At 46.4% G+C, this 24,498-nt stretch overlaps 1 protein-coding gene across 2 annotated transcripts in view; it reads left to right on the top strand.

Moving 5' to 3' along the window:
* Positions 1 to 4,247: 4,247 nt before the first annotated feature.
* LOC123078824 (uncharacterized) overlaps positions 4,248 to 24,498 on the top strand; it is a 22,702-nt gene continuing 2,451 nt past the window's right edge. Inside the window, exons 1-2 of one of the 2 annotated variants that reach the window (XM_044501453.1) lie at positions 4,249 to 5,061; positions 12,124 to 12,260. In XM_044501453.1, the coding sequence (XP_044357388.1) occupies positions 4,339 to 5,052 (714 nt within the window). In that variant the 5' untranslated portion in view covers positions 4,249 to 4,338 and the 3' untranslated portion in view covers positions 5,053 to 5,061; positions 12,124 to 12,260. Of the gene's footprint in view, positions 5,062 to 12,123; positions 12,261 to 24,498 lie in introns of those variants that run through there. The other variant, XM_044501454.1, reaches the window with a different exon arrangement.

Consider the following 24,498-nt stretch of genomic DNA (forward strand, 5'->3'; position numbering starts at 1 on the left):
TGGCCTGCATGATTGGTATGTACTACCTGGACTCTTACGGTAACAAAGGACCTAGAAGAGTACCAATACAGTCTGGGCATGATTGGGTTATGACAACACTAGGCAACGAAACTGCTTGTTACAACATGTTTAGAATGCACAGACCAGTGTTTGAGAAATTGCATAGTGTGCTTGTTGATTCCTATGGTTTGAAGTCCACCAAAAAAATGTCATCAGTTGAGTCTCTAGGCCTGTTTCTTTGGATAGTAGGTTCCCCTCAATCTGTAAGACAAGCAGCAAACAGATTTGTTAGGTCATTGGAGACAATTGTAAGGAAGTTTGATAAGGTTTTGGAATGTCTGATCAAGCTTGCAAAAGACATCATCAGGCCAGTAGATCGTCAATTCAGAACTGTGCATTCAAAATTAAGATCTAGAAAGTATGCACCATTTATGGATAATTGCATTGGTGCAATAGATGGGACACACATACAAGTTGTGGTACCACTTGCCACTGCTGCCCAGCATAGGAATAGACATAAGGAGAAGAGTCAGAATGTGATGTGTGTGTGACTTTGATATGAGATTCACATTTGTCCTAGCTGGTTGGCCAGGATCAGTGCATGACATGAGGGTCTTCAATGATGCACGATCCAGATTTGGTGACAAGTTTCCAAAACCACCACCTAATAAGTTTTATCTTGTGGACTCAGGGTACCCAAATAGACCGGGTTATCTTGCACCATACAAGGGTTTAACCTATCATTTCCAGGAGTACCGTGATGGCACAATGCCTAGAGGAAAAAAGGAACACTTCAATTTCACCCATTCTTCACTTAGAAATGTCATCGAGAGGTGTTTTGGAGTCTTGAAGAACAAGTGGAGGATTTTGTTTCACTTGCCTAGTTATCCACAGCAGAAACAAAGCAAAATCATTGTGGCTTGCATTGCACTGCACAATTTTATTAGACAAAGTCAACTGCCCGATATAGAGTTCGACAAGTGTGATCAAGATGAAAACTATGTACCATTGTCTATGCCAACGACCACAAAAAATGATTCAACAAATGAGATGGACAGTGCTGCTATGAATCAATTCAGAGCTTGGGTCGCTGATGGGTTGTGGTCCTTGAAACAACAATGATATGCATAAGTGTTGTTCATTTATGTAATTTCTTTTATCTCGGTTGTTATGTACTATCTCTTATTTTGGTTCTTATCAACAAGTGTTAATCGTTTGTATGAACAAGTGTTGTTTCGGTTGTCACTATTCTGTAATTCGTTTGTATGAAAAAGGGTTATGTGAACAAGTGTTTTATCAACTTATAAGTCCCTGTAAACAAACATGCAGGGACTCGGGACTTATAAGTCGATGTAAACAAACAAGTAGGGACTTATGACTTATAAGTTGGGACTTAAAAAAGTCCTAGGACTTATTAAACAAACAGGGCCTTATAAGTCGATGTAAACAAACAGGTAGGGACTTATGACTTATAAGTTGGGACTTAAAAAAGTCCTAGGACTTATTAAACAAACAGGGCCTGAGTCACTCCTTGTCTGCGGTGGCAGCGGTGGAGCTCAAGAAGACTGCATCTTTTTTATGACCGAGCGTAGGACGTCCCTCCATAGGAAAGGAAGAGGAAACCTGGAGATGAGTTTCTCGACTGAATCTTGTATAACATGAGAGACCGGACAGTGGTGTCGTTGCCATTGGTCATTGGACAACACGGCGGCGGAGCCGGAGCTGTCAGGCGATGATGGTCCATGGCATCCTACTTGGATTTTCCCAGCCGTTATTTGAGTGCAACTGCCACTTCCCTTTGTAAAACCTCAAACACGGATTAGAGTCAACGTATCGATCGAGTACCAACCGTGGCACAAATAGCACAAGAGATATTTGTTTTTGAACAGAAAAAATGTAGAGAGACGTACCAGCTGGTCAGGTGACGGTTCCCAACAGGACTATCTAGCTAGGTCAGCCTACATATTCGCAAAACAGGAGCAAAATAGGTCATGCATCACCGAGAAGCCTTGGGCATAAACTGCGCCATGAAGTCTCGAAATCTCTACTCCCTTCGTGAGGATCTAAACAAGGCAGCGGTTGCTGTCATCTGGATGCCCCTCTTCTTCTGGATACCCATCGGTTGCGCCTTCTTCCGCTTGAACGGCCTGCCTCCCAAGTTCTCCGTTCAGGTCACCGAGGCCACGAGTCCCGAGGCTCCCCGGACGGCGGTTCCAGCCGACCCCATCTCCAGTAGTACCGCCTTCAACATCACCCTGCACGCCGTCAACCGGCGCCCCGCGGACAGGTGCTACCGCCAAGGCGAGGCGGTCGTGCTCTACTCCGGCCTCACCGTCGCGTGGGGCCGCACGCCGCGCTTCTGCGTGGGCGCGATGGATGCACGGGACGTGACAGTCGTGGCATGGGCCGACGACGGTGTCGAGTTGCCTACGTTGCTCAGAGACAAGATGGCGGCGGAGCGGCGTGCCGGCTCGGTGGAGCTAGAGGTCGATGTGCGGCTGTTCCGGGGCGACGACGGCTCGGCCAGACCGACGTGGATGCGGTGCAAGGTGACGACGGGTGGGCCGAAGCTGCCGGACGGGGTTCCATGCACCGTGTTCGCTCAGAAGAATTGGGCCTCGGATATTGGCCCGTATTGGATGCAGACGCTTATGGCCTCTGGGTGTAGTTGGCTCGAAACGGTTGTGCATGGTTTATTCAATCAGTTTGGTTGATGATCACTCGTAGATCATGTAGATAATATGTAATATTGGGTTCGACTGTTTGTGACAGTGTTTTCCTTTTATTTGTATTATTATTGAGTACTCGATGACTTAAGCTTGACTCATGTTTAATAAATTGACTGTGTGCATCATGTAATGCAGATGACTGACTCCGTTTTCAAGAAAAATAAATGTGATGAGGTTTTTTTAATGGTATGTAATGATGTTTTTTTAAGGATCAGCCATAGCTGATGTTTGGCTGATAAAAAAACACATCTAGATGTGCTATAGTTATTGCACATTTAAGTGACTCAATGAAACTAGAAAAAAAAGACAAAAGAAAATGCTTGCGCGAATCTTAGCATAAAATCAATGACATAGGACTTAGATGTGCAATATTTAGAGCATATCTAGATATGCTTTAGCAAAACTGATTTAAAAAAAGCAGGGAGTTATGATAAAAGTGACAAAGATGAGGTCCGAAGATCAAGGAAAGAAGAAGTAAAGGAAAACAAGTTTTTTTTAGCAATGGTAAAAGTGACAACAATGGGACCGAAGCAGGGAGCAGTTTTTTTTAATTGTATGCAATGATGTTTTTTTAGCAATGTGTTTGTTTCAACTATATGCGAGTTGGTGTTGACTGTCGCATGTAGAGTCATGCAGAGGTTATTCATACACTCATTATGTGTCGTATCTCTTTTATGCTATTGTTGAGTTTAATAAAAATGCCATTTACTAATAATAAAACGCAATATCTAAATGATGAATGTTACAATTTTTTTTGAATTACAGAATGACTCATGCTCATCGGATTTTCAACACTCGGTTGTGACTTTCTCAAGAAGTGACGGTGATGGACCGGCTCAGTTTTTTCTTCCTCTCCTTCTTGCCCACCCTGCCGCCGCTCTCATCCTGCCGCTGGCCTCTCCTCCTCCCGACCTCCATCGGTGCATGACAAGTGGCTATCTGTCCCGCCTCCAACTCCCACCACAACTGAACAGTTCTCTGCCACGAGGCTGCAACGGTCAACGGCAAGCAAGAGGAGCGACAGTTTGCAATGGGATCTCGTGGGTGAAGTAGAAGTGGTGGAAGCCATCAATACAGACTAAGCATATGTGTTGTTTTCCGTGTTTGAATGGCCAAAATGGCTTTCAAATGGTGAATTAAGAGCAGCCGATTATGACACTATGCATATTGGATGCATGAGCAAGAGTAAAATGAATTATAAAAGGACAATTTTGAGGCGTATAACCGTAGTCGTAGTCTCTATTATTTTTGTGTATGTGTGTTCAATTACCCTATATCTGATATCCATTGTTCTATTGATCTAATATAACCAAAATTTAATTAAAAATTGGAAATAGAAGGAGAAGGGGTGAAAGAACGTGGGCTACTAGAACACAAGCCTCACACACCATCGTGGTTATGTTCGCCAGCCATATACGTGCACACTTCATCGGGATCCTATATATTGAGACCTCCACAGATAACCCATCGATCTTTGATGTCAAAAAAAAAAAAACATCGGTCTTTATATATTGGCGTACTGTCCTAGTCGAACTACAACAAATTCGTCGTGATAGGCGCACGTTCCCTACCGGCCGGCCGGGAATATCTGCAGCGGGTACACGGCAACATGTCATCTCTTCTCTTCCGACTTGGGCGATCCTTGTGGAATTTCGTCAAGCAAAAAATACTGCACCCAGCGACGAAGCCTCGTCGACGCAATCTTCCCGTCCTTCGCGGCGACTTCAGGAGGCCGGCGCTCAACTGCCCCAGGTACATCATCTCCACGGTCTGCGAATTCGCTCTCTTGATCTGGCTGTTCGGGACGGCGTACTGCTACCTGACCTACGACCTGCCACGCGAGTTCTCCGTCCACTTGACGCCGATCCCGAGCAACGCCAGCGCGGGGGCTCCGGCCGCGGCGACGTCCGTCCCCCGGGCCTTCGACGTCGTCCTGCACGCCGGCAACCGCCGCACCGCGGAGAGGTGCTACCACCACGGGGAGGGGGCGGTGACGTACGGCGGCTTCACCGTCGCGCCGGGCCGCGCGCCCGACTTCTGCGTGCCGTGGAAGGGGGCGCGCGAGGTGCCGTTCAGGCTGTCGTGGGACTGGAACGACGGCGTTGGTCTGCCGGAGAACCTGCGTGGCCGCATCGCGGCGGCGGAGAAGGTCGGCGCCGTGGAGGTCGAGGTCCAGGTGCGGCTCCTCCGGGGAGGCGACGCCCGCTCCGGCACGGGCACGCCGACGTGGATGTGGTGCAAGGCGGGGACGGGTGGAGCGCCTGGAGCCGTCACCCCCTGCACCGTGTTCGCTCCGCAGAACTGGTTTTCGCCCCTGGCCTAGCCGCCTCCGGTAATGCAATCAATACTACTTCTTTTCTTTACCTGGCTACAAGTATAAGATTGATAGCAAGCTTGATTCTAAGCATGACACGATAATATCAATGTCCACTTCTCAAATGACCTGCCTAGCATCAGGCTGCTAATCTGTTTGGGTGCCAGAGAAAATATTGGAGATTTTCTAGTTTGAAAACATAGCATCTTTTTTCCCTTTATGCTTATGACAGCTTTGGATTAGAAATTTAGAACAATCGGCTCTACATGAACCCATGGTCCTTATACCTCGACAGAGAAGAGATCCTTCTAAGAAGAAAGAATACATGCTAGCTACCTGCGGGAGATTATGCATTCGTATCGACGATCATGCATTTGTAAACTTTAGCACCTGCAGAACTGCATGCTTACCAAACATACAGGCAAGTTTTCCTACAGTATGATTGATGAGAGATTACCCACCTATATATGTATACCGTGTGGTTAATTGAACTGACCCCCTGTCAGGAACCTGACAGAGAATCGGTCGAACTATACACTCAACGATGCGAATTCAGAGGTGAATTTGAGAGAATTTGCGCTAGGGTTTGTATTGCAGCAAAAGGGGAAAGTAGCAAGCACGCCACCGGCGGCTAGGGTTTATACCCAGTTACAATCATCGCGTCCAGAATGGAGAAGGAGCGGTGGCTTTATAGCCATTACAGGTGAAAAGCAAAGCAAAGAGCAAAAGCAGAGCACATGCATTGTCGGATGATCAACAGCGACCCTCGGAGCGATGACAGCCGTTGGATGGGAGATCCACGGTGGAGATGACATTCCAGTAGCGAACCGTTATCTTCTTTCGGGAGCCACTGGATGGCAGATCGACGGTCCATGCTGCTTCCGACATGCTAGAACAGAGCAATTCTTCAGAGATGTCTTTAGTTGGCCTGACAATTCCTCCCCGTCGAGACCAAGCTTGCCCTCAAGCTTGAAAGGAAGGGAAAACTTTCTGTATGAAGGCCGAATCCTCCCAGGTGGCTGCTTCTTCGGGCATGTTGACCCACTTGATCAACCAGCGAACGACTGGAATACTGATGTTTCCCTGGGGTCTGGGGATTAACTTCCTGTCCAAGATTGCTTCTGGCTCCATTTGAATAATTCCATCAGCACCAATGAGTGGCAAATTCTTTGAAGGGACCGCTCGGGGGCCAATGTGTTTCTTTAGTTGACTCACATGGAAGGTGTTATGCAGCTTGCAGCCTTCAGGGAGAAGGAGCTGATAAGCAGCTCGGCCAACTCGTTGTACAATCCTGAATGGGCCATAGAACTTGGAATGCAACTTGAGGTGCCGATGCAGACTGAGGGAAGTGTGCCTGTAGGGCTGCAGTTTCAAGTAAACCATGTCTCCTTCATCAAACGATCGTTCTTGCCTGTGTCTGTCAGCAAAGTGCTTCATACGTTGTTGTGCCTTAGAGAGATTCTGTTTGATCACTTCCAGGGCCAGTTCCCTGTCCTGCAACAAGGTGTCACTGTCCTCCGAAATAGAGTCAGGCAATGCAGACTCAGCTATCATAGGAGGGGGAAAACCATATAGGGCCTGGAAGGGAGTCATTTGCAAGGAAGTGTGGAAACTTGTGTTGTACCACCACTCAGCTAGTGCTAACCATGCATGCCACTTCCTAGGTTGCTGAAAACACATGCACCTTAAGTAGTTCTCCAAACACTGGTTCACCCTTTCTGTCTGTCCATCAGTTTGAGGATGATAGCTTGTGCTCATGTGTAACTTGATCTTGAGTGACTTGAACAGCTGCTGCCACAAGTTGCTTGTAAAGATTTTGTCCCTGTCAGTTACTATAACCAATGGCATTCCATGGAGTTTAAACACTGTGTCAGAAAATGCCCTTGCTACAGACTGAACCGTTATGGGGTGTTTCATGGCAATGAAATGGGAATATTTTGTAAATCTGTCTACCACCACCAGAATCAGATCCTTGTTTTCAGAAGTGGGTAGCCCCTCCACAAAGTCCATGCTGATGTGTGCCCATGCAAAGTCTGGGACTGGCAGGGGCTCTAACAAGCCAGGGTAGGGTGTATGTTCAGCTTTGTTGACCTGGCAGACAGGGCATTGCTTGATAAAATCAATGACATCCTGCTTGAGGCCATGCCAATGGAAAACCAAGTGAACTCTGTGGTATGTTGCTCTCTGTCCAGAATGTCCTCCCAGTTCTGAAGCATGGAATGTCTGCAAGATATCTTGTCTCAAGGAGGTGGCAGTTCCAATGACAATTTTGTTTTTATATCTCAAGATACCATTTTTGAATGTATATCCAGTGTCAATGTTTTTGTTAGTTGCACATTGAGCTATAAGATCTTGGACTTTCTGATCTGAATTATAGCTTTTAACCACTTCAGAAACCCATTTAGGTGTGGAGAAACTGGTAGACAGGAAGGATATCATGTGCTTGACCCTGGATAAAGCACCAGCAGCCTTGTTTTCTTTGCCCTTTTTATACTCAACTGTAAAGTTGTAGCCTAACAGTTTGAGTAATAACTTGTGCTGTATTCCTTCAGTCAGTTTTTGTTCCTGAATGTACTTCAAGCTCTCCTGATCAGTTCTGATAATCAGGGAAGTGGCTAGGAAGTAGTGTTTCCACTTTTTGACAGCTTCTATTATTGCTAGAGCTTCCTTGTCATAGGTAGACCATGCTGCTGCTTTGGGCCCAATAGACTTGCTGAAATAGGATAATGGTTTCCCATCCTGCATCAGGACAGCCCCTAGGCCATAACCACTGGCATCAGCTTCTAACACAAATGGTTTAGAGAAGTCTGGCAGGGCCAGGACAGGTGCTTGTGTCAGTTTTTCTTTAATAGTTGTAAATGCTGCTTGCTGTTCTGGTTGCCAAGAGAAGGAGTTCTTTTTCAGACAGTCAAAGAGGGGCCTGCAGATAACTCCATATCCCTGTATAAACCTTCTGTAGTAACCACTCAGGCCCAGAAAACTTCTAAGTTCAGTTACTGTAGTGGGGGCTGGCCACTCCCTTATAGCAACAATTTTAGTGGGATCAGTTGCCACACCTTCCTTGTTAATCACATGGCCCAAGTATTCTATTTCAGACTGACCAAAAGAGCACTTGTCCAACTTGGCATACAGTTTATTGTCTTGTAGGACTTGGAATACTTTCCTGAGATGTACCTTGTGCTCTTCCATGGTCAAACTAAAAACCAGAATATCATCAAAGAACACTACCACAAACTCGAAAGGGCCAAACAGGAAATTCATGAGAGATTGAAATGAGGGAGGGCCATTGGTCAGTCCAAATGACATAACTAGGAACTCAAAGTGGCCCTGGAGTGTGGAAAATGTTGTTTTGTGTATGTCCTCCTCAGCCATCCTTATCCGGTGATATCCACTTCTGAGATCTATTTTGGAGAAGACTGTTGCTCCTTTCAACTGGTCTAAGAGATCTTCTATCACAGGAATGGGGTACTTGTTTTTTATTGTGATAGCATTAAGTTTCCTGTAGTCAATGCAGAGTCTCCAAGTTCCATCCTTCTTCTTCACTAGAAGCACAGGAGAAGAGAAAGGACTAGTGCTAGGTCTAATGAGACCAGATTTCAGGAGTTCAGAGATGATCTTTTCTAGTGCTTCTTTCTGGTGATGTGGTACTCTGTATGGTCTCTGGTTTACTACTTTTGCTCCTTCCATAAGTGGAATTCTGTGATCACAGGGTCTGCTTGGAGGTAGTTCAGTAGGGGTGTTGTCATACTGTTGAATTATCTCTTGGAGTTCCTCTGGAATTGCTTGAGCAGTAGCAGAAGTCATAGTATGACAGGTAGATAAGAGAAAAAAATCCACAAACAGCCTGGTCCATTAACTTTTCTGCATTATCAGTGGCTTCCATTGGTGAGGACAGGGGTACAGTTTCATCCACAAATGTCACTTGAGTCTGAGGTGTAACATTAATCCTCATTTCCATTTTAATGAAGTCCATCAGAACAGGGCTATATTTCTTTAGCCAATCAACTCCCAAGATCATATCATACCCCTTCAGTTTCAGAACTCTGAAGGTGTCATGCAGTTTGGTGCCCTGTATTTCATAGGGGCAGTTCCTGGAAGTGAACTCACTCCACAGCTCTCCTCCACTTGCTACTAGCACTTTAATCTTGGAATTTGGGGTTGGGGCAACAGGTAGTTTTGCAGCCATATCAGGGGATACAAATGTGGAAGTGCTCCCACTGTCCACAAGGGCTGTAGCTACTGTTTTTCCCACATTAACAGTTAAGATAAAAGTGTTCTTCATTGCCCCTATGCCCATGGCAGCATGCAGAGAAACTTGCAACACAACATTGTCAGAAGGAGGTACCATTTGTTCTAAGTCAGGATCCTCAAAGTCTGTGACATAAATAATTTCTGCATTTTCCTCTTCTGTTGCCTGCAGTGCCTGTACTTGAGCTTTCTGGCTCATTTTGCACACCTGCCTATGGTCAGGAACCCATGGCTCTCTGCATTTATAGCAGACTTGGTTTTGTTTGGCCTGCTGTATAATTGTGTTTCTGTTTTGTGTGGTGGCAGCTAGGGGGGGTTTTGCTGGTTCAAACACCACTTGTCTTTTGGGCTGAGGGTAGTAGGGCTTGGATTGAGCAGTAGCAGTAGCCTTTTCCATTCTTCTAGCATACCACACAGCTGTCTGCATATCAGGAGGTTTAAAACACTCCACATGACTTCTGATGTAAGGATTCAGTCCAGACAGAAAACTGGTGATATAATAGTCATTTGGTATAGCAGGATTTTCTCTTCTCATGCAGTTCACGAGTTGTTCAAATTGCTCAACATACACAACCACTGTTGACGTTTGGGATATTGCATGGAAAGAGTTAACAATATCACAAGCAGAATCGATTGAGAACCTATCTGCAATATAAGTGCAAAATCTGTGCCATGGCACATTTTGTGGGGAAAATCCAGTTCCTCTCCACCATTGTATGGCCGGGCCTTGCAGATAAGATACTGCCAGCTCGGTCCTGTGCTCCAAAGGAGTCCTTGCAGCCGCAAAGTACTGCTCCAAGTTCTGAATCCATGACTCAGGATCTGTTCCACTGAATTCAGAGATGTTCAGTTTGGCTGGTTTAACTGTGAGAACATTTCTTCGGTTGTTAAATGGAGAGTCAGGCCTTCTGCCTCTATCTCCTCCCTCTGGCCACTCTTCCAGCGAGTGATCTTCTAACTGTATGGGATGTTGCTGTGGGGGTGGAACTTGTTGTGGTGCCACTGCTCTGTTTACTGCAAAATTCGGATGGCGATAGGGAATTTTGGGCGTGCCATCCAAGTTGAGCTCTTTACCAGCAGGATCTCGCAAAACTGCTGTTCCAATTACGGCCTGAGCCTCTTTTTCTTGCATAGCTACTGAAGGAGGAGTGTTCGCCAGTAGTTGCTTGGGCCTGCCCGGTGCATTGGGTGGTGACTGCAACAGAGGCTGTTTATGCTGTACACTCCCTTGTGCCGACTGTTCATCAGGAACGTCGCCCTGCTCTGGCAACAACAGCAAATGCTTGAAATTATCCTGGATTTTGTCAAAATTTTGCTGCATGGTGACGAAGTTCTTGTTGACCATGAATTGGAAGTCCTGGAATTCCTTCTTGTCTTCCTCACGATAGCGTTGCAGGGTTTTGATATCTAGTTCCAACGACTGGAGCTGCAAGACGCCCGTGTCAATGGAGCCTTCCGGGTGGGACATGGCTTCGAGAAGGGAGGGAAGGGAGGGACTTGCCGCGAGCTCTTGTATCTACCGCCGCCAACACCAAGAAGCACCGTCCGAGTTCAGATTCTGGGATTTTACCGCAGGAGAAAGACTCCCCAGCAACCAGAAGTGAAATTCAGACTGCCTCCAAACTGTGCCACTCCGGCCTCCACCAGATCAACAACAAGAAGAGGGATTTTCCGGCCTGTTCGCCAACCTCTACTTGCCAGATCCAACGCCTCCGAGAACCGATTGGGCCTCTGATACCAATTGTCAGGAACCTGACAGAGAATCGGTCGAACTATACACTCAACGATGCGAATTCAGAGGTGAATTTGAGAGAATTTGCGCTAGGGTTTGTATTGCAGCAAAAGGGGAAAGTAGCAAGCACGCCACCGGCGGCTAGGGTTTATACCCAGTTACAATCATCGCGTCCAGAATGGAGAAGGAGCGGTGGCTTTATAGCCATTACAGGTGAAAAGCAAAGCAAAGAGCAAAAGCAGAGCACATGCATTGTCGGATGATCAACAGCGACCCTCGGAGCGATGACAGCCGTTGGATGGGAGATCCACGGTGGAGATGACATTCCAGTAGCGAACCGTTATCTTCTTTCGGGAGCCACTGGATGGCAGATCGACGGTCCATGCTGCTTCCGACATGCTAGAACAGAGCAATTCTTCAGAGATGTCTTTAGTTGGCCTGACACCCCCCTATCCTTTTGCAATTCGATAACATCGTTTTGTAGCACCAAAACAGCACAACGTTGCTGAAACATACGACGCTCCACCAAGACCATATCAGGAATCGTACAAGAAAGTGCATCTAGTTTAGGTATTCTTTCGTATCCAACAGCAGCAAATGTGTTTGCAGTTTTCAACACCGTAGTTTCCATTCAATTCTCGAGCTTCAGCCCACGACCTCAGCAGTGTTTAACAGGCTACCGGATTCACCAACCTTTGCTGACCTTCAGTCAGTCAGTCCACGCCTGCTTATAGAAAACGAGATCATTACAACAAATCCACGGCCCTCGCAGTACAGCCTCATTAACAGTGTTCATCGCAGAGGCTATAACCAGAACTTAGCAACTGAAATACTCACCCATTGCAAAACTAGAGTGTATCTTGACTGTTTGGTTATGCATTTCGACCTGGTTATATCATCTTTAGAGTTGACCAGTTGAGGCTATGTGATTCATATTCATAACCACAATCACAAAGCTTTTGAATATGAATCATATAGCCTGAACTGGTCAACTCCAAAGATGATATAACATAACCCACCCTTTCTTTTTCGAGAATAGTACACACAGTGTTGGATTAATTATTGATCAAAAGCATCGACTTGGACTCCTGCTGCTGCAGTTCCTTGCCAGAGCTCTTCCTCGACCCCTGCACCTCCCGCCACGGATTCAACCAGAGTTCCACTGCTGAGGATTGGAACCTCGTCCGGCCAGCCTATTGGTGGCGAAAACACCGCCCCAGACACCAGCGTCCAAGCCGCCGAGCCGCGTCTCCTTTTTCCTCTGGGCAGAGGAATTTCGTCAAGTTCAGAGACAGAACCTGTCATCGCTGCCTCCTCAAAGGGCACTGCAAGGTGGATTGCCGAAATCCATTCACCTGTTTCAAATGCCGGCAGTTTGGCCACCGCGCCCGGAACTGCACCTCGTCGCGTGCTGCGGCCGTCACGTCTGCTCCTCCTCCCAGTCCTGATGCCCCTCATGCGGACAGCAGAAGCAGCCATGGTGACCATTCTGAACGTCGTCGCGGTGCGGTTCCTGCCAACCGTGATGCAAGATCGATTGGCCGCTGCCATGGCGGCAGACAGACGCGACTACAACGCGAGAGATGATCGCTGTTGTGGTAATGAGAGGCAGCCGTCTAGGCGCGACCGCATCTTCAGAAACATACCATGGGCAACGGAGGAGCGCGACAACGAGGATTGGCTCGACTCCAGGCATGATGGCCGCCATGCCCCACGTCCCGATGATCTCGGTGGCAGAAGGCGGTGCGGGGCAGAGTCATCGATTTCGGATGCGCGACGCATCGACTGGACTCGGGTGCAGCGCCTCCCCGATGGGGCAGTCATCCCAGCTTCAGGTCGCCGCTCTCGCAACAGATCCCCTGATCACTCGGCGAGGACGATGCAGATACCCACCCTGGAGACTCTTCGCACCGGGCAGCGTGGCCATTCTCCTCCGCCGTCGCCTCGTACTACTTCATGCGACATCATCGAGCTCAGGCCGTCACCTCACAGCGACTGGGATGCTGCCCCTACTTCCCCTACAGCGAGCGCCCAGTCTCCCCGTGCTCCATCCCCATGCTCTGAGCCTGAGCCGGTCACCCCGGTCTTCGTCCCGGCTGTTGGCAATGTGGTGGCGCCGCCGTGCTCTCCTCTATTTGTTGTTTGCCCGCCACCGCTACTTGCCGCGCCAAGATCACCCTCTCCAAGGCCAAGGCCACCGACGAAGAGAAGAAAGACGTTGGCTGGGGTGGTGGGCTTCGACCTGGGCCGTCGGAGCCCTCGTCTTCATGCCAAGAACAGGTCCATGCCCGTTGCTAAGCTCGCTGAGAGGCTGCTCTGCCTGAGAATGGGCATCGTGGGCGATGGCGAAGAGGTCACGGAGGAAGCGATCGGTCGCTTTGTGGCAATGTTCAAGGGCCAACTCTCTGACTTGGCGATCGCAGGACTACGCACTCTCTTCAAGCTGGATTGTGACCTTGCGACGGCGGTGGAGGACGCGCTGTTGCAGCATGGTGGAGAGGGTGGCTCCGGGATGCCAACTCCAACAAGAGAAGTCGCCACTGTTTAGGCCTCTGCCTGTTTGCTTGCTGCTGTAGTTTGTTTCCTATGTTAAAAAACATGTACTACGGTCCTGATTGCCGGTCTGAAGCTGGTTTTGGTAGCTGCTGCCCTGATGTGCCCTGGCAAGGCTTAGTTGGATATGGCTGGAGCTGTTCCATTCAATTGAAGTTGCTTTGTTTTCCCAATGAATAGTCTAAACCTCAGTGTGCTTAATTGGAACGTGCGTGGACTGAATTGCCCAAACAGAAGAGCCACGGTCAATGCTACTATTGCTACGTCTGCGTGTCATTTGGCCTGTTTACAAGAATCAAAGCTCCAGGCTGTTGATGCTGTTGTTGCTTGCTTCCTTGGCGGATACAGATTAAAGGGTTTTGCTCAGCGCCCTGCTGTAGGCACGCGCGGTGGGATATTGCTATTGTGGGATGAAGATCATGTCTGCTTCGAGAATGTTCACCATGGCGACTTCACTCTCTCGGCGCAAATTACTATAATCAGCTCCAATACTTCCTTCAAGTTTACCACTGTTTACGGTCCAACTAGAAACAACCTCAAAGACGTGTTCTTTCAAGAGCTGAAGGATGAGAAGCCGCCTTTGGGAGAACGATGGCTCGTCGCGGGTGACTTTAACCAAATTTACCGGGCAAGAGACAAGAATCGTTCTAATGCAAATCGTAGTCGCATCACCCATTTCCGGAATGCCCTCAATTTTTGCGAGCTAAAGGAAATCCACCTACAAAACAGGAGGTTTACATGGAGCAATGAGCAAAATAACCCGACCATGTCCAAACTTGATGGTTTCTTCTGCAATGAGGATTGGGATATCACCTTTGACAAGCACATCCTGCATGCCTTATCTTCATCACTCTCTGACCATTGCCCACTTCTCCTGGCCAATGATGATGGGCCCTCGGCGACCGCGGAGTTTCCGCTTTGAGAACTTCTGGACCAACATGCCAGGCTTCCAGCAAGTCATCCTAGAGGCGTGGAACAAGCCCTCCCAGCACCACGATCCTTTCCTAAGGTTATTCCACAAGTTGAAGAAGACCAGTCAGAAACTGCGAGTTTGGAGCAGAACCCTTTTCTCCAATGCCAAGGTCCAACTGCATATGGCCTTGGAGATCATCCTTCGCCTTGATGAGGCCCAGGATGTGCGGATTCTTAGTCCCGAGGAGGCGGATCTTCGGAAAAGACTTAAGAGGAGAGTGGTGGGGCTTGCAGTTCTAGAGAGAGCTAGGAAGAGGCAAAGCTCTCGGATCACCAACATCAAAGAGGGTGATGCGAATACCCGGTATTTCCACCTTAGGATTAATGGTCGGAGACGGAAAAATCTAATTCACCGACTCAAACAGGGCAATGGCTGGGTGACGGATCATGACCACAAGAAGAATATTGTCCACTCGCATTTCTCTGAGATCATGAAGAGGGGTGCCCCGCGCCCAAAGACCATCAACTGGGCAGCCATTCCCCGTGCTGACCATGATCTATCCATGCTTGGAGATGCAATTACTGAAGAGGAAGTGAAGGCTGCAATCTTTGCTCTCCCTAGGGACAAAGCACCGGGCCTGGATGGTTTTACAGGAAAATTCTTCAAAAGTTGTTGGGAGATTATTAAAGATGACATCTTGCTCGTGATCAATAGCTTCTCCAACCTTCAAACTAGAAATTTTCACTGGCTCAACTCGGCGAATATTGCTCTCGTTCCCAAGAAGGATGGAGCGGAGGAGATTTCTGACTTCCGACCAATCAGCCTAATCCATGCGGTGGCCAAGCTCATTGCAAAGATTCTTGCCACTAGGCTTGCTCCCCACATGAACGACATCGTCTCCATCGCCCAGAGTGCTTTCATAAAAAAGAGAAGTATACATGACAACTTTATGTATGTGCGGAATTCGGCGAGAAGATTTCACCGCACAAAAAAACCCATGCTCCTATTCAAGCTTAACATTAGGAAGGCATTCGACTCTGTTAGGTGGGACTACTTACTGGAGATGTTGAGCCATCATGGTTTCCCTACTCGCTTCCGCGATTGGGTTTCGGCCCTCCTCTCCTCGGCATCCTCGAGAGTCTTACTAAACGGAATTGCTGGCGACCCCATCAAGCATGGTTGTGGCCTTAGACAGGGTGACCCGCTTTCCCCTTTGCTCTTCGTCCTCGCGATCGACCCGCTTCACCATATCCTCAACAAAGCCACTTCACATGGGAAGCTTCACCCCCTGCCTGGGAGGCACGCGGGGATTCGTGCCTCCCTGTATGACGATGATGCTGCTGTTTTCTGTGCCCCTTATAAGGAGGATGTCCAATTCCTGTCCACCATGCTAGCTTCCTTTGGTGAGTCCACGGGCTTGTCCACTAACTGCGCCAAGAGTATTGTTGCGCCCATCAGATGTGCCAATGTGGACCTCGATGATATTCTTCAGTCCTTCCCGGCCTGTCGTTCCTCCTTTCCTATCCGCTACCTTGGTCTCCCTCTCTCGATCAAGGGACTTAAGAGGATTCACTTACAACTGCTAGAGGACAAGGCGGCTGGCAAATTGGTGCCTTGGAAAGGCAAGCATGTTGCTATCTCGGGTCGCATGACTTTGGTCAAGGTGGTTCTCACGGCGGTGGCCATCTATCACATCACTCCGCTGGACCTTCCGGTGGAGGTCCTAAAGGCAATTGACAAGCTGCGACGTGCCTACCTTTGGGCCGGAACGAACAAGGTTACTGGTGGCAAATGCAAGGTTAATTGGGAGCAAGTTTGTAAACCAAAGGAATATGGAGGTCTTGGCATTCTAAATCTCGGCAAGTTTGCCACTGCCCTTCGGCTTCGGTGGCTTTGGCTAGACTGGGATGAACCCTCAAGGGCGTGGTGTGGTCAGGAGACGCCGTGCACAGCTGCGGACCGTGATCTTTTTGCGGCTGCGACCAAGAGACGATTGGTGATGGGAATAAAGCGATTTTCTGGGAGTTGTCTTGGCTAGAGGGTATAAGACCCAAGGACATTGCACCAAAGATCTTTGAGATTTCTCGCAAGAAAGGCGGAACGGTTGCCCAGGCCTTGAGGGATCATCATTGGATAGCTCAAATTGACACCCAAAGCGGCCTCACGCTTGAGCATCTTCAGCAATTCTCGGCACTGTGGGAAAAGATTGCGGGTGTTGTCATCCAACCGGGCGTCAAAGATAGCATTTTGTGGAAGCTCGCCAATGATGGCAACTACTCTGCTAAGTCTGCATATTTGGCGCAGTTCGCTGGACTCACCCACTCTAGCTTTCAGGTCTCGGTTTGGAAGGCTTGGGCTCCTCCTAAATGCAAATTCTTTGCCTGGTTAGTCAATCAAAACAGAATTTGGACCGCGGATAGACTGCAACGCCGAGGATGGCCAAACTGTGACCGGTGCCCGCTTTGCAATCAGGTGCAAGAATCAGCAGTCCACCTCCTTTTCAAGTGCAGGTTCTCTCTCCGGGTTTGGGATGAGGTGTTCTCCTGGCTCGGGCTTGCTATTCCCACGGCTTCTTGGCACCAATTCGGCACAGTTAAATCTTGGTGGGATGAGCTACTCTCGAACAACACCCAACCGGTTAAGGCCTTATCTTCTCTGCTACTTCTTGTGGGGTGGGAACTTTGGAAGGAACGGAATGCACGCGTCTTCAGAAGCAAGGCGGCACCGGTGGCGATCGTCACACGGATCATCAAAGAAGAAATGTCTATTTGGGCTATTGCCGGTGCCAAGAACTTGAGCAATGTAATGCCGCGAGAGTAATCCGTTTAGGCTTTTGCCGTTTAACGGCATTTCTGTAACAATACTCTCTTCTTAATTAATGAAAATGGCAAATCTTTTGCCTAGTTTCAAAAAAAAAAACGATCAAACATTTTGCAACGGAGGGGGTATAATCACGAGTTACTTACTCAAAGCAAATGTTGTAGCTCAACTCCAGCAGGAGGCTCAGGTCCAGCAGGAGGCTCGGTTCTAGCAGGAAGCTTAATGTTCTTTCCCTCTACCTTGGACAACTTCTCAGCAATTGAGCGACGTAACCATAAGAAGGACTCAAGTCCTCGTAGGCAACCAACAATGTAAGATCCGATCTGAAGAAGATAGTAATACGAAGCATTACGTTGCATTGCGCATACAAGGGTATGTAGCAGTAGAGGACCAAAGATTAAATTTTAGGTTTAGCATAAATCATTGTGCCTAAGCAAATGACTAACAATCAGACAAGCGAATGATAGTAGATATATAGCTGTTGCAACTACGGATAACTGAACCATGACTGCATACACAAGCAAAGGACCAATAATTTGACAAGGGAATGATAGTAAGATATCTAGTTTTGCAGAATTAAATGCTACATTATCCTTTTTAACGGAGCATGAACAGTCAAAAAAAGGAGTAGGACATTAGAGGAACGAAATTAGATGTGACGAGTCTCGAACCCAGACCGGCTGGGGCAACAGTGTGATCTTTTTTAATGGAAAAATAGAAACGAAAAAGTGTGATCTTGAAATAACTTGACCGAGGCAAAGTTAACGTTGAAGCACTAATTAAGACTTCAACAGCCCCCTAAAAAAAGACTTTAATAGTCGATTTAATTCTTTTTTTTGTGGGGAACAGTCGATTTAATTCTTCCTATCCTATAATAAAGTTTGATTTGAAGACCAACGGGTTAACAAAATAAATATAAACCGTGTGGAGATCAATTGGGACTTTTGCCAGCTGCGTGCACCCTATACAGCACTCTTTTTTTCACTCGTCTAAGATTGGTAGCTTGCACGTGTATGTCTTTTGATGGATATATTTATGAACGTGTTTGGTAGCTTGCACGTGTCTGACTTTTTTCTGCTTTGGATTGTTTAATTGTGTGCGTACACTATTGGGACAATATGACATGATGCTTACAATGTCTTTTGGGGAGGAACCCTCAAGTTGACCATTTTTCTAGAGCCATTGCACGTGTCTGACTTTTTTTTGCTTTGGATTGTTTAATGTGTGCATACACTATTGGGACAATATGACATGATGCTTACAGCGTCTTTTGGGGAGGAACCATCAAATTGACCATTTTCCCAGAGCCAGGCCCAAGTGATGTAACTCAAGCACATATTGTGGCTCTAGCGGTGCAAGCTTGTACATGCGTTTGCACGTGTTTTGTTTCGCTCACCTCCCTTAAACCACTTCACATGAACCCTTCTAATCTATACAATGGTGGTTCGATTTGAAATATACGAGAAAGTTGCACATAAACGTTGTGGTTCCATTTAGAAGATTGATTCCTAATTTTATGGACAGTAAATCCTTAATTTCATGCTAATGTTTGGAGGATTTTTAGACAAATTTCGGCAAAATCTTCACACCCAGTCAACCGTTGCCTCACCTCGCTGTTTCACACTACTTTCGTGTTGCACATTTCTGTTTCAATAATCACAGACAAGTAGATCTACATTTCCTACTGGACCACACAAACGTGTTCATGTGTGCATGTTATGAACCGATGAAATTTGGCAAAATCTTCAAGCCCGGTCGACTGTTTGAAATTTCCTTTGACCACTAGCTCCATCTCGCCGTTTTCACACGACTTTCGTGTTGTACATTTTCTATTTCGACGGTCATAGACGAGTAGATCTATGTGCCCCTTCTCACTACGTGTCACGTCTAGGCATCAGTCGCGTGAAAAAGGATTCGCGTCTAGTTAATTCATGACCGTTGGATGAGCATCCGAGGGTTGTCACACCTTCTACCTCGAGCTGGACCGTTGGATTTGTATCCAAGGGCTGCCACGCCTTCTTCTATCACGAGACGGCCCTTCTCTTCTTATTTCAGACCCGTTTCCACGTGATGTAAGTTCACCACATGGATAAGAGGTACGATTAATCGCCCCTTGCGTACATAACCAAACAGCAACATGTTTGTACAAGTTGCATTTGGGGAAATAAATGCAACCATATGTGTGTTTCTTCTCAACCAGGCTCTTAAGGAGGGTGCGGTCTACCCAACTAGATGCACAACATGGTTTTTATCCTGTATTAGCAAAGCCGGGCCCAAGTCAGGCAGGCTCCTAAAAAACACAAAAAAACGTGCATGCTACCAAATAGGTCATATGTATATTTTCTTTTATACTGATTTTCTCTATCAAGGGACTGTTATGTCCATACTTTGTATTGTGAGCTTGATTAATATTCAGGGTGAACCCTCCCTATGCTTGCGATAAAAAAAGAGTTGGAACATTCATGCGTACATACGTCTACTCTCTCTCTCTCCAGAGGGGAAAAGCCCAATAGAAATCCGTAGAATGGAAGGACGATGCATGAGTGTGTTGTTCGGAGGATCTGAACCCAGGTAGCTGGGTAAAACATCAACTCCCCTAAGAGCGTCTTCAACAAACGCGCGGCTGCGCTGCGTGCTATATATTTTTTGCAGCGCCAAGGTAGCGTTTTAGTGCGCTGGGCAGGTGTTTTGCTAAGCGCAAAAACACGGTACCCAATCCGGCGGCCCCACCTGCAGCAGCCTAGATTTTGCAGCGCGCGAGCAGACACACATGATGCCATTTTTCTCCGCGCACTGAACCAACTTCACCCCGCGTATGATTTTAGCGCGGCTGCTGGAGCGCTAATCCCGCGCGCAATAAAGCGGTTTGTTCCAACGCGCTGCTAAGATAGAGCGTCTACGGTTTTTTCCAACGCGCGGCTAAGATAGCGCACCTGTTGGAGATGTTCTAACCAAGCTCACTTCTTAAACAGGAAGCACATTCGAAAGGTCTAACTAATTTAATGATTACATCATCCTATCAAAAAATCAAACAATCCTTACCAATAATATATTACACTTGATCATTTCTGTTCTTGCACACTGATCAAGTGGAACAAAATTTGGTGATAAACGTGTTTCGACCGAAATCACAACATTAATCACCAACAAGTTCATCTTAGTACGCCACGAAGTTGGTGTCACCCGTTACCATCAAGGAGATGAAGCGATAATTCTGTGGATATAATGTGTTAAAATATACTAAATAAAAATCTATAATATTCTCAATAAACTACATACTTGTTGCTTACCAATATATTTGAAGCATAAAAGTTGGACTAAACTTTTAGAAAAATGCTAAGTAGAGTGAGAGAACGAAGCAATGGAATACCATCCATAATTTAATTAGTTCTTACCTTGTATTCTTTTGAAATACATAACTGTGGATGAATAAGCCACAAGAATCCATTTACTGATCCCACCACGGATGCAACAAACAGGCACCAATTCATCTTGTTGTAGTACTCCTACATAGCAAAACAACGAGATGATATGTTTAGTTCAGTGCCTCAATGAGCCCAGATAGAGTTTAGTACCACAAGGATGTCACTTGATGAAAAAATAAAATATGAATGCAATGTGGTCATAATCCATTCAAGTGACAACAAAAGTAGCAGCATTTTCCTTTTCCCGTACCACACCTGTAGATTTGAACAATATGCTAGAATCACGGTGGTAAGTCATAATTTCAAGTTTAGTTTCTTACAATAAGAATATGCACGAGTAGCAAATCAGGTTCTTATATTATGTAAATGCTAGCCATCTCTAGAATATTATATTCTTTTCTTTCTTGATACTTAATTTTCATTATGATCCACCACGGGTATTAAAAAATATATGACTGCATGGTCCCACAAGAGAAAACAAGCCTAATGTTGCAATATGTAGATTCTTTTTTCTGCGATCACACAATGTTTTTTTAATACCTCCAGACTCCAGTGAATCATCTTCTGTTTTTTTTACTTTAATGCCATGAATCTCCAGAATTAAGTTCATATGTTTTTTACTTTTAAGGCACTTTTAAACCGTTAAACTACTCAACTTTATCCTGGGTGCCACGATAACCACTTCCTATATATATCAAGTACAGAATTCCTACTCTGAGCCTTCATGTAGAATACAACTTTATGACTTAATTCATATCTATAAACCATATTTTGTTTATTCGTGAAGATTTCATATAGTGTAGCTAGAAAAATATGCAAACATAACTAAAGAGATAATACTATAATTGTAGCAATGTGATTTAAACCATAAGAATGTGCCATAGTTTTTACTGGTCCATCAGAGCTTAATTTGTATGACTGTTACCATTTTTCTTTAAAATCTATACTTATTGGAAATAAAACATGTAAAAATAACAATAACACTTCTGCTATTCCCCATGCTATGTTGCATACAAGGGGGAATTGAAGAGATAATTACAGATTAAAATCAAGAGCATAGTAGTATGTGGCAGCACAGTAAAAGTCAAAATGAGAAAAAGCTCTTGTAAGAAAATTGAACACATGAAGATCAGTGGTTTTGTAATTGAAGTGGAGATGTCAAATACTAAAGTCATCAAACATGATGTAAAACCCTGTTACCATGCATCTCACAGAAGTAGGATTAACAATCTACACCTAGCAACAGAAACACAAACTAAGTGCATTTGAATTTTTGTTCCTTCATAAACGGAATTAGTAAAGGCAATATCAGTGTCTAAACTAGAAATGACACATACCGTGGACCCAATTCGAAAAGAATGAGAGAGTACACTCAGTGCTACTCCCATCCATCCAAGAGCTTGTCTATGTCCGAGAAAAGTGGCACCAAGGACAAGGACCACAAATGTTAGAACCATACACACTACTACTCGCTGATCCTACAATGTAAATATTACATAAGAAAGAAGCAGTCATATACACCTATTTATTTAGATATGTAATGTATACAGGATTGTACTTAAATAATAGATGTAAATTTTATTACCCCTGAAGCTTTGGTTTTCCGCTGAACCTTAACACACAAGGCCAGGTGGATAACGAGACCAGAAATGCAGGTCAGTAACACAGGAAATGCTGAATGATCTGGATGGTAGCATTCCCAGAAATAGAAAAGCCAGAGAATGTAACCCAGAAAACCAATAAATAAAAACCACCAAAAGAATGTCTGTGAATCAGATTGTGGATCCGGCTTCAAATCTTTGATACGCAAGCTGAAAAAATAGCAAATTACATTTCAGTAGCAACTACTATTTATAATATAATATAAATAGGAAATGTAAAAGAACTTACATTGGACAAAACAATATTATAGGAGATAACGAAAGAGAACCGAGGGATAAGCTTGTCTTTGAGGGATTCTATCTTGGAGCAAACGGTAGTGGTGTTGACACTGAAAAAATTCATCAAAATAGACGTGCATATTCTTATTAATTTAAGAACTCCATTAGAATATTACAGCAAACTCACCAAAACTGATGTAAATGCATACCAGGGGTCTTTAGACACTATTGTGGAGTTGTTACATGATGAAGATGTTGGCTCTTGTGGACAGCAAACAGACTGAACTTGTAGTCCAAGTAAAATAACCACAAGTAGTACAACCCATTTGAATTCCATGTTGTACTGAAAAAGAGTAACTAAAAAATAAAAAATGAGGATTACAAATGTGGATAATAGCAAGTAACACATTATTATCAGGGCGCTGCTAGACAGCGCGCGCTTGATGCCTGGCGTGATCGAGCGGCCAACCATTTTAGAAAACTGCCCCACATGCGGTCCCCCCCTTCCCACTGAAAAAGGGAAGTTCATCCTCCCCACGTTACCACGTCCCGCCCAAAAAAGGGACAAAGCCTGCCGGAATTGGTGCTCCGGGGACCCGAGAGGTTCGAACACTTGGGTGTGCACACTGCTACCGCCCTGCTCTACTTCACAGCCTCGCAACCTCACGGCGACGCTCCTGCGTACACAAGCTAAAGAAGAAGAACAGTAGGCACGACAGTTTACCCAGGTTCGGGCCACCTTGCGGTGCAAAACCCTACTTCTGCTTTGTGGTTAGATTGCTCTCGCGAGGGAGAATGAGAGTACAAGAGTTGGGGGGAAGGAATCGATCCCCTTCTACAACGGCAACCCCCCCGCCCCCTTTTATACTTGCCTTGGTCCTCTTCCCCCGAAAACACTTGGCGGGAAGGGTTGCCACAAAGGCCAGTTTGAAGGGGTCGAAGGGGGACAGGGGCGCAGCTTATCCTAACACAAGATGGTCTTCGCCAGCAAAGCTACTATCCATGACGCGCTGGTGGGCTCGGTGATGACCTCCACCCTAGCACGCCCATCGTCTTGGTCTTCTTGCACCGATCTGGCCATCTTTGGAGACTGCTTTGGGAACCGGCGTGTTGGCCTCGCTCCTTTAGCACGAAAGAGGAAAGCCTCCTCATGCGCGCCTGATGGCGCTCTTCTGGCTTCGTTCGTCGTCGTGCGCGTCATCCACGTGACGGGCGCAGCGCCGCGCGACCGGGCTGAGGAGCCCTCAAGTTGCTTGCCTCAGGGGATGAGGCCTCGGGAGACCGCCTCGCGAGGCCCTTGGTAGCGCGTGCTGACGTGTGCCTCGTGAGGGCCTTGCTCGCGAAGTCCAATGGTGGGCCATGCGCTGGGCCCAGGATATGCGCCACGTATTGGGCCGCGGATAGACGGGCCCGGGTACCCCCAAGCCCACGGGCACGACAGTAGCCCCCGGGCCCGTGGCGCGCACGTCTCCACCCGGGGGGGCGAAACGGCGCGGGCCCTAACCGCCTGCAGGCCAGGCGCGACGCGTGCCGCATGATGGGGCGAGGGACGCCCCCTGTAACACCCTGAGAATCATGCTACAGTAACCCCCTGTGATTAAGCTAATCATGTTGCTAAACAGGGCTTGATCACATTTGAATCACCTTCCTTTCAAACTCCTAGCTCAAACTTCAAATATAATTAAAGTGAAAAATAAAAGTTTTCAAAAATTCAAACAAAAATGTTCAGTGGGTGCTAAATAATACACTAGTAATTATGGTGGAGAAAACACATTTTTATAAAATGTCTAAATACTTTTAAATGAAATAAAACAGAAAAGGGAATAAGCAAATAAAGAGAAAACAGAAAACAGAAACAGGCAGAAAAAAAGAAAAAAAGGAAAA

Source organism: Triticum aestivum, chromosome 3D (assembly GCF_018294505.1).
Source record: "Triticum aestivum cultivar Chinese Spring chromosome 3D, IWGSC CS RefSeq v2.1, whole genome shotgun sequence".
Lineage (NCBI taxonomy): Eukaryota > Viridiplantae > Streptophyta > Magnoliopsida > Poales > Poaceae > Triticum > Triticum aestivum.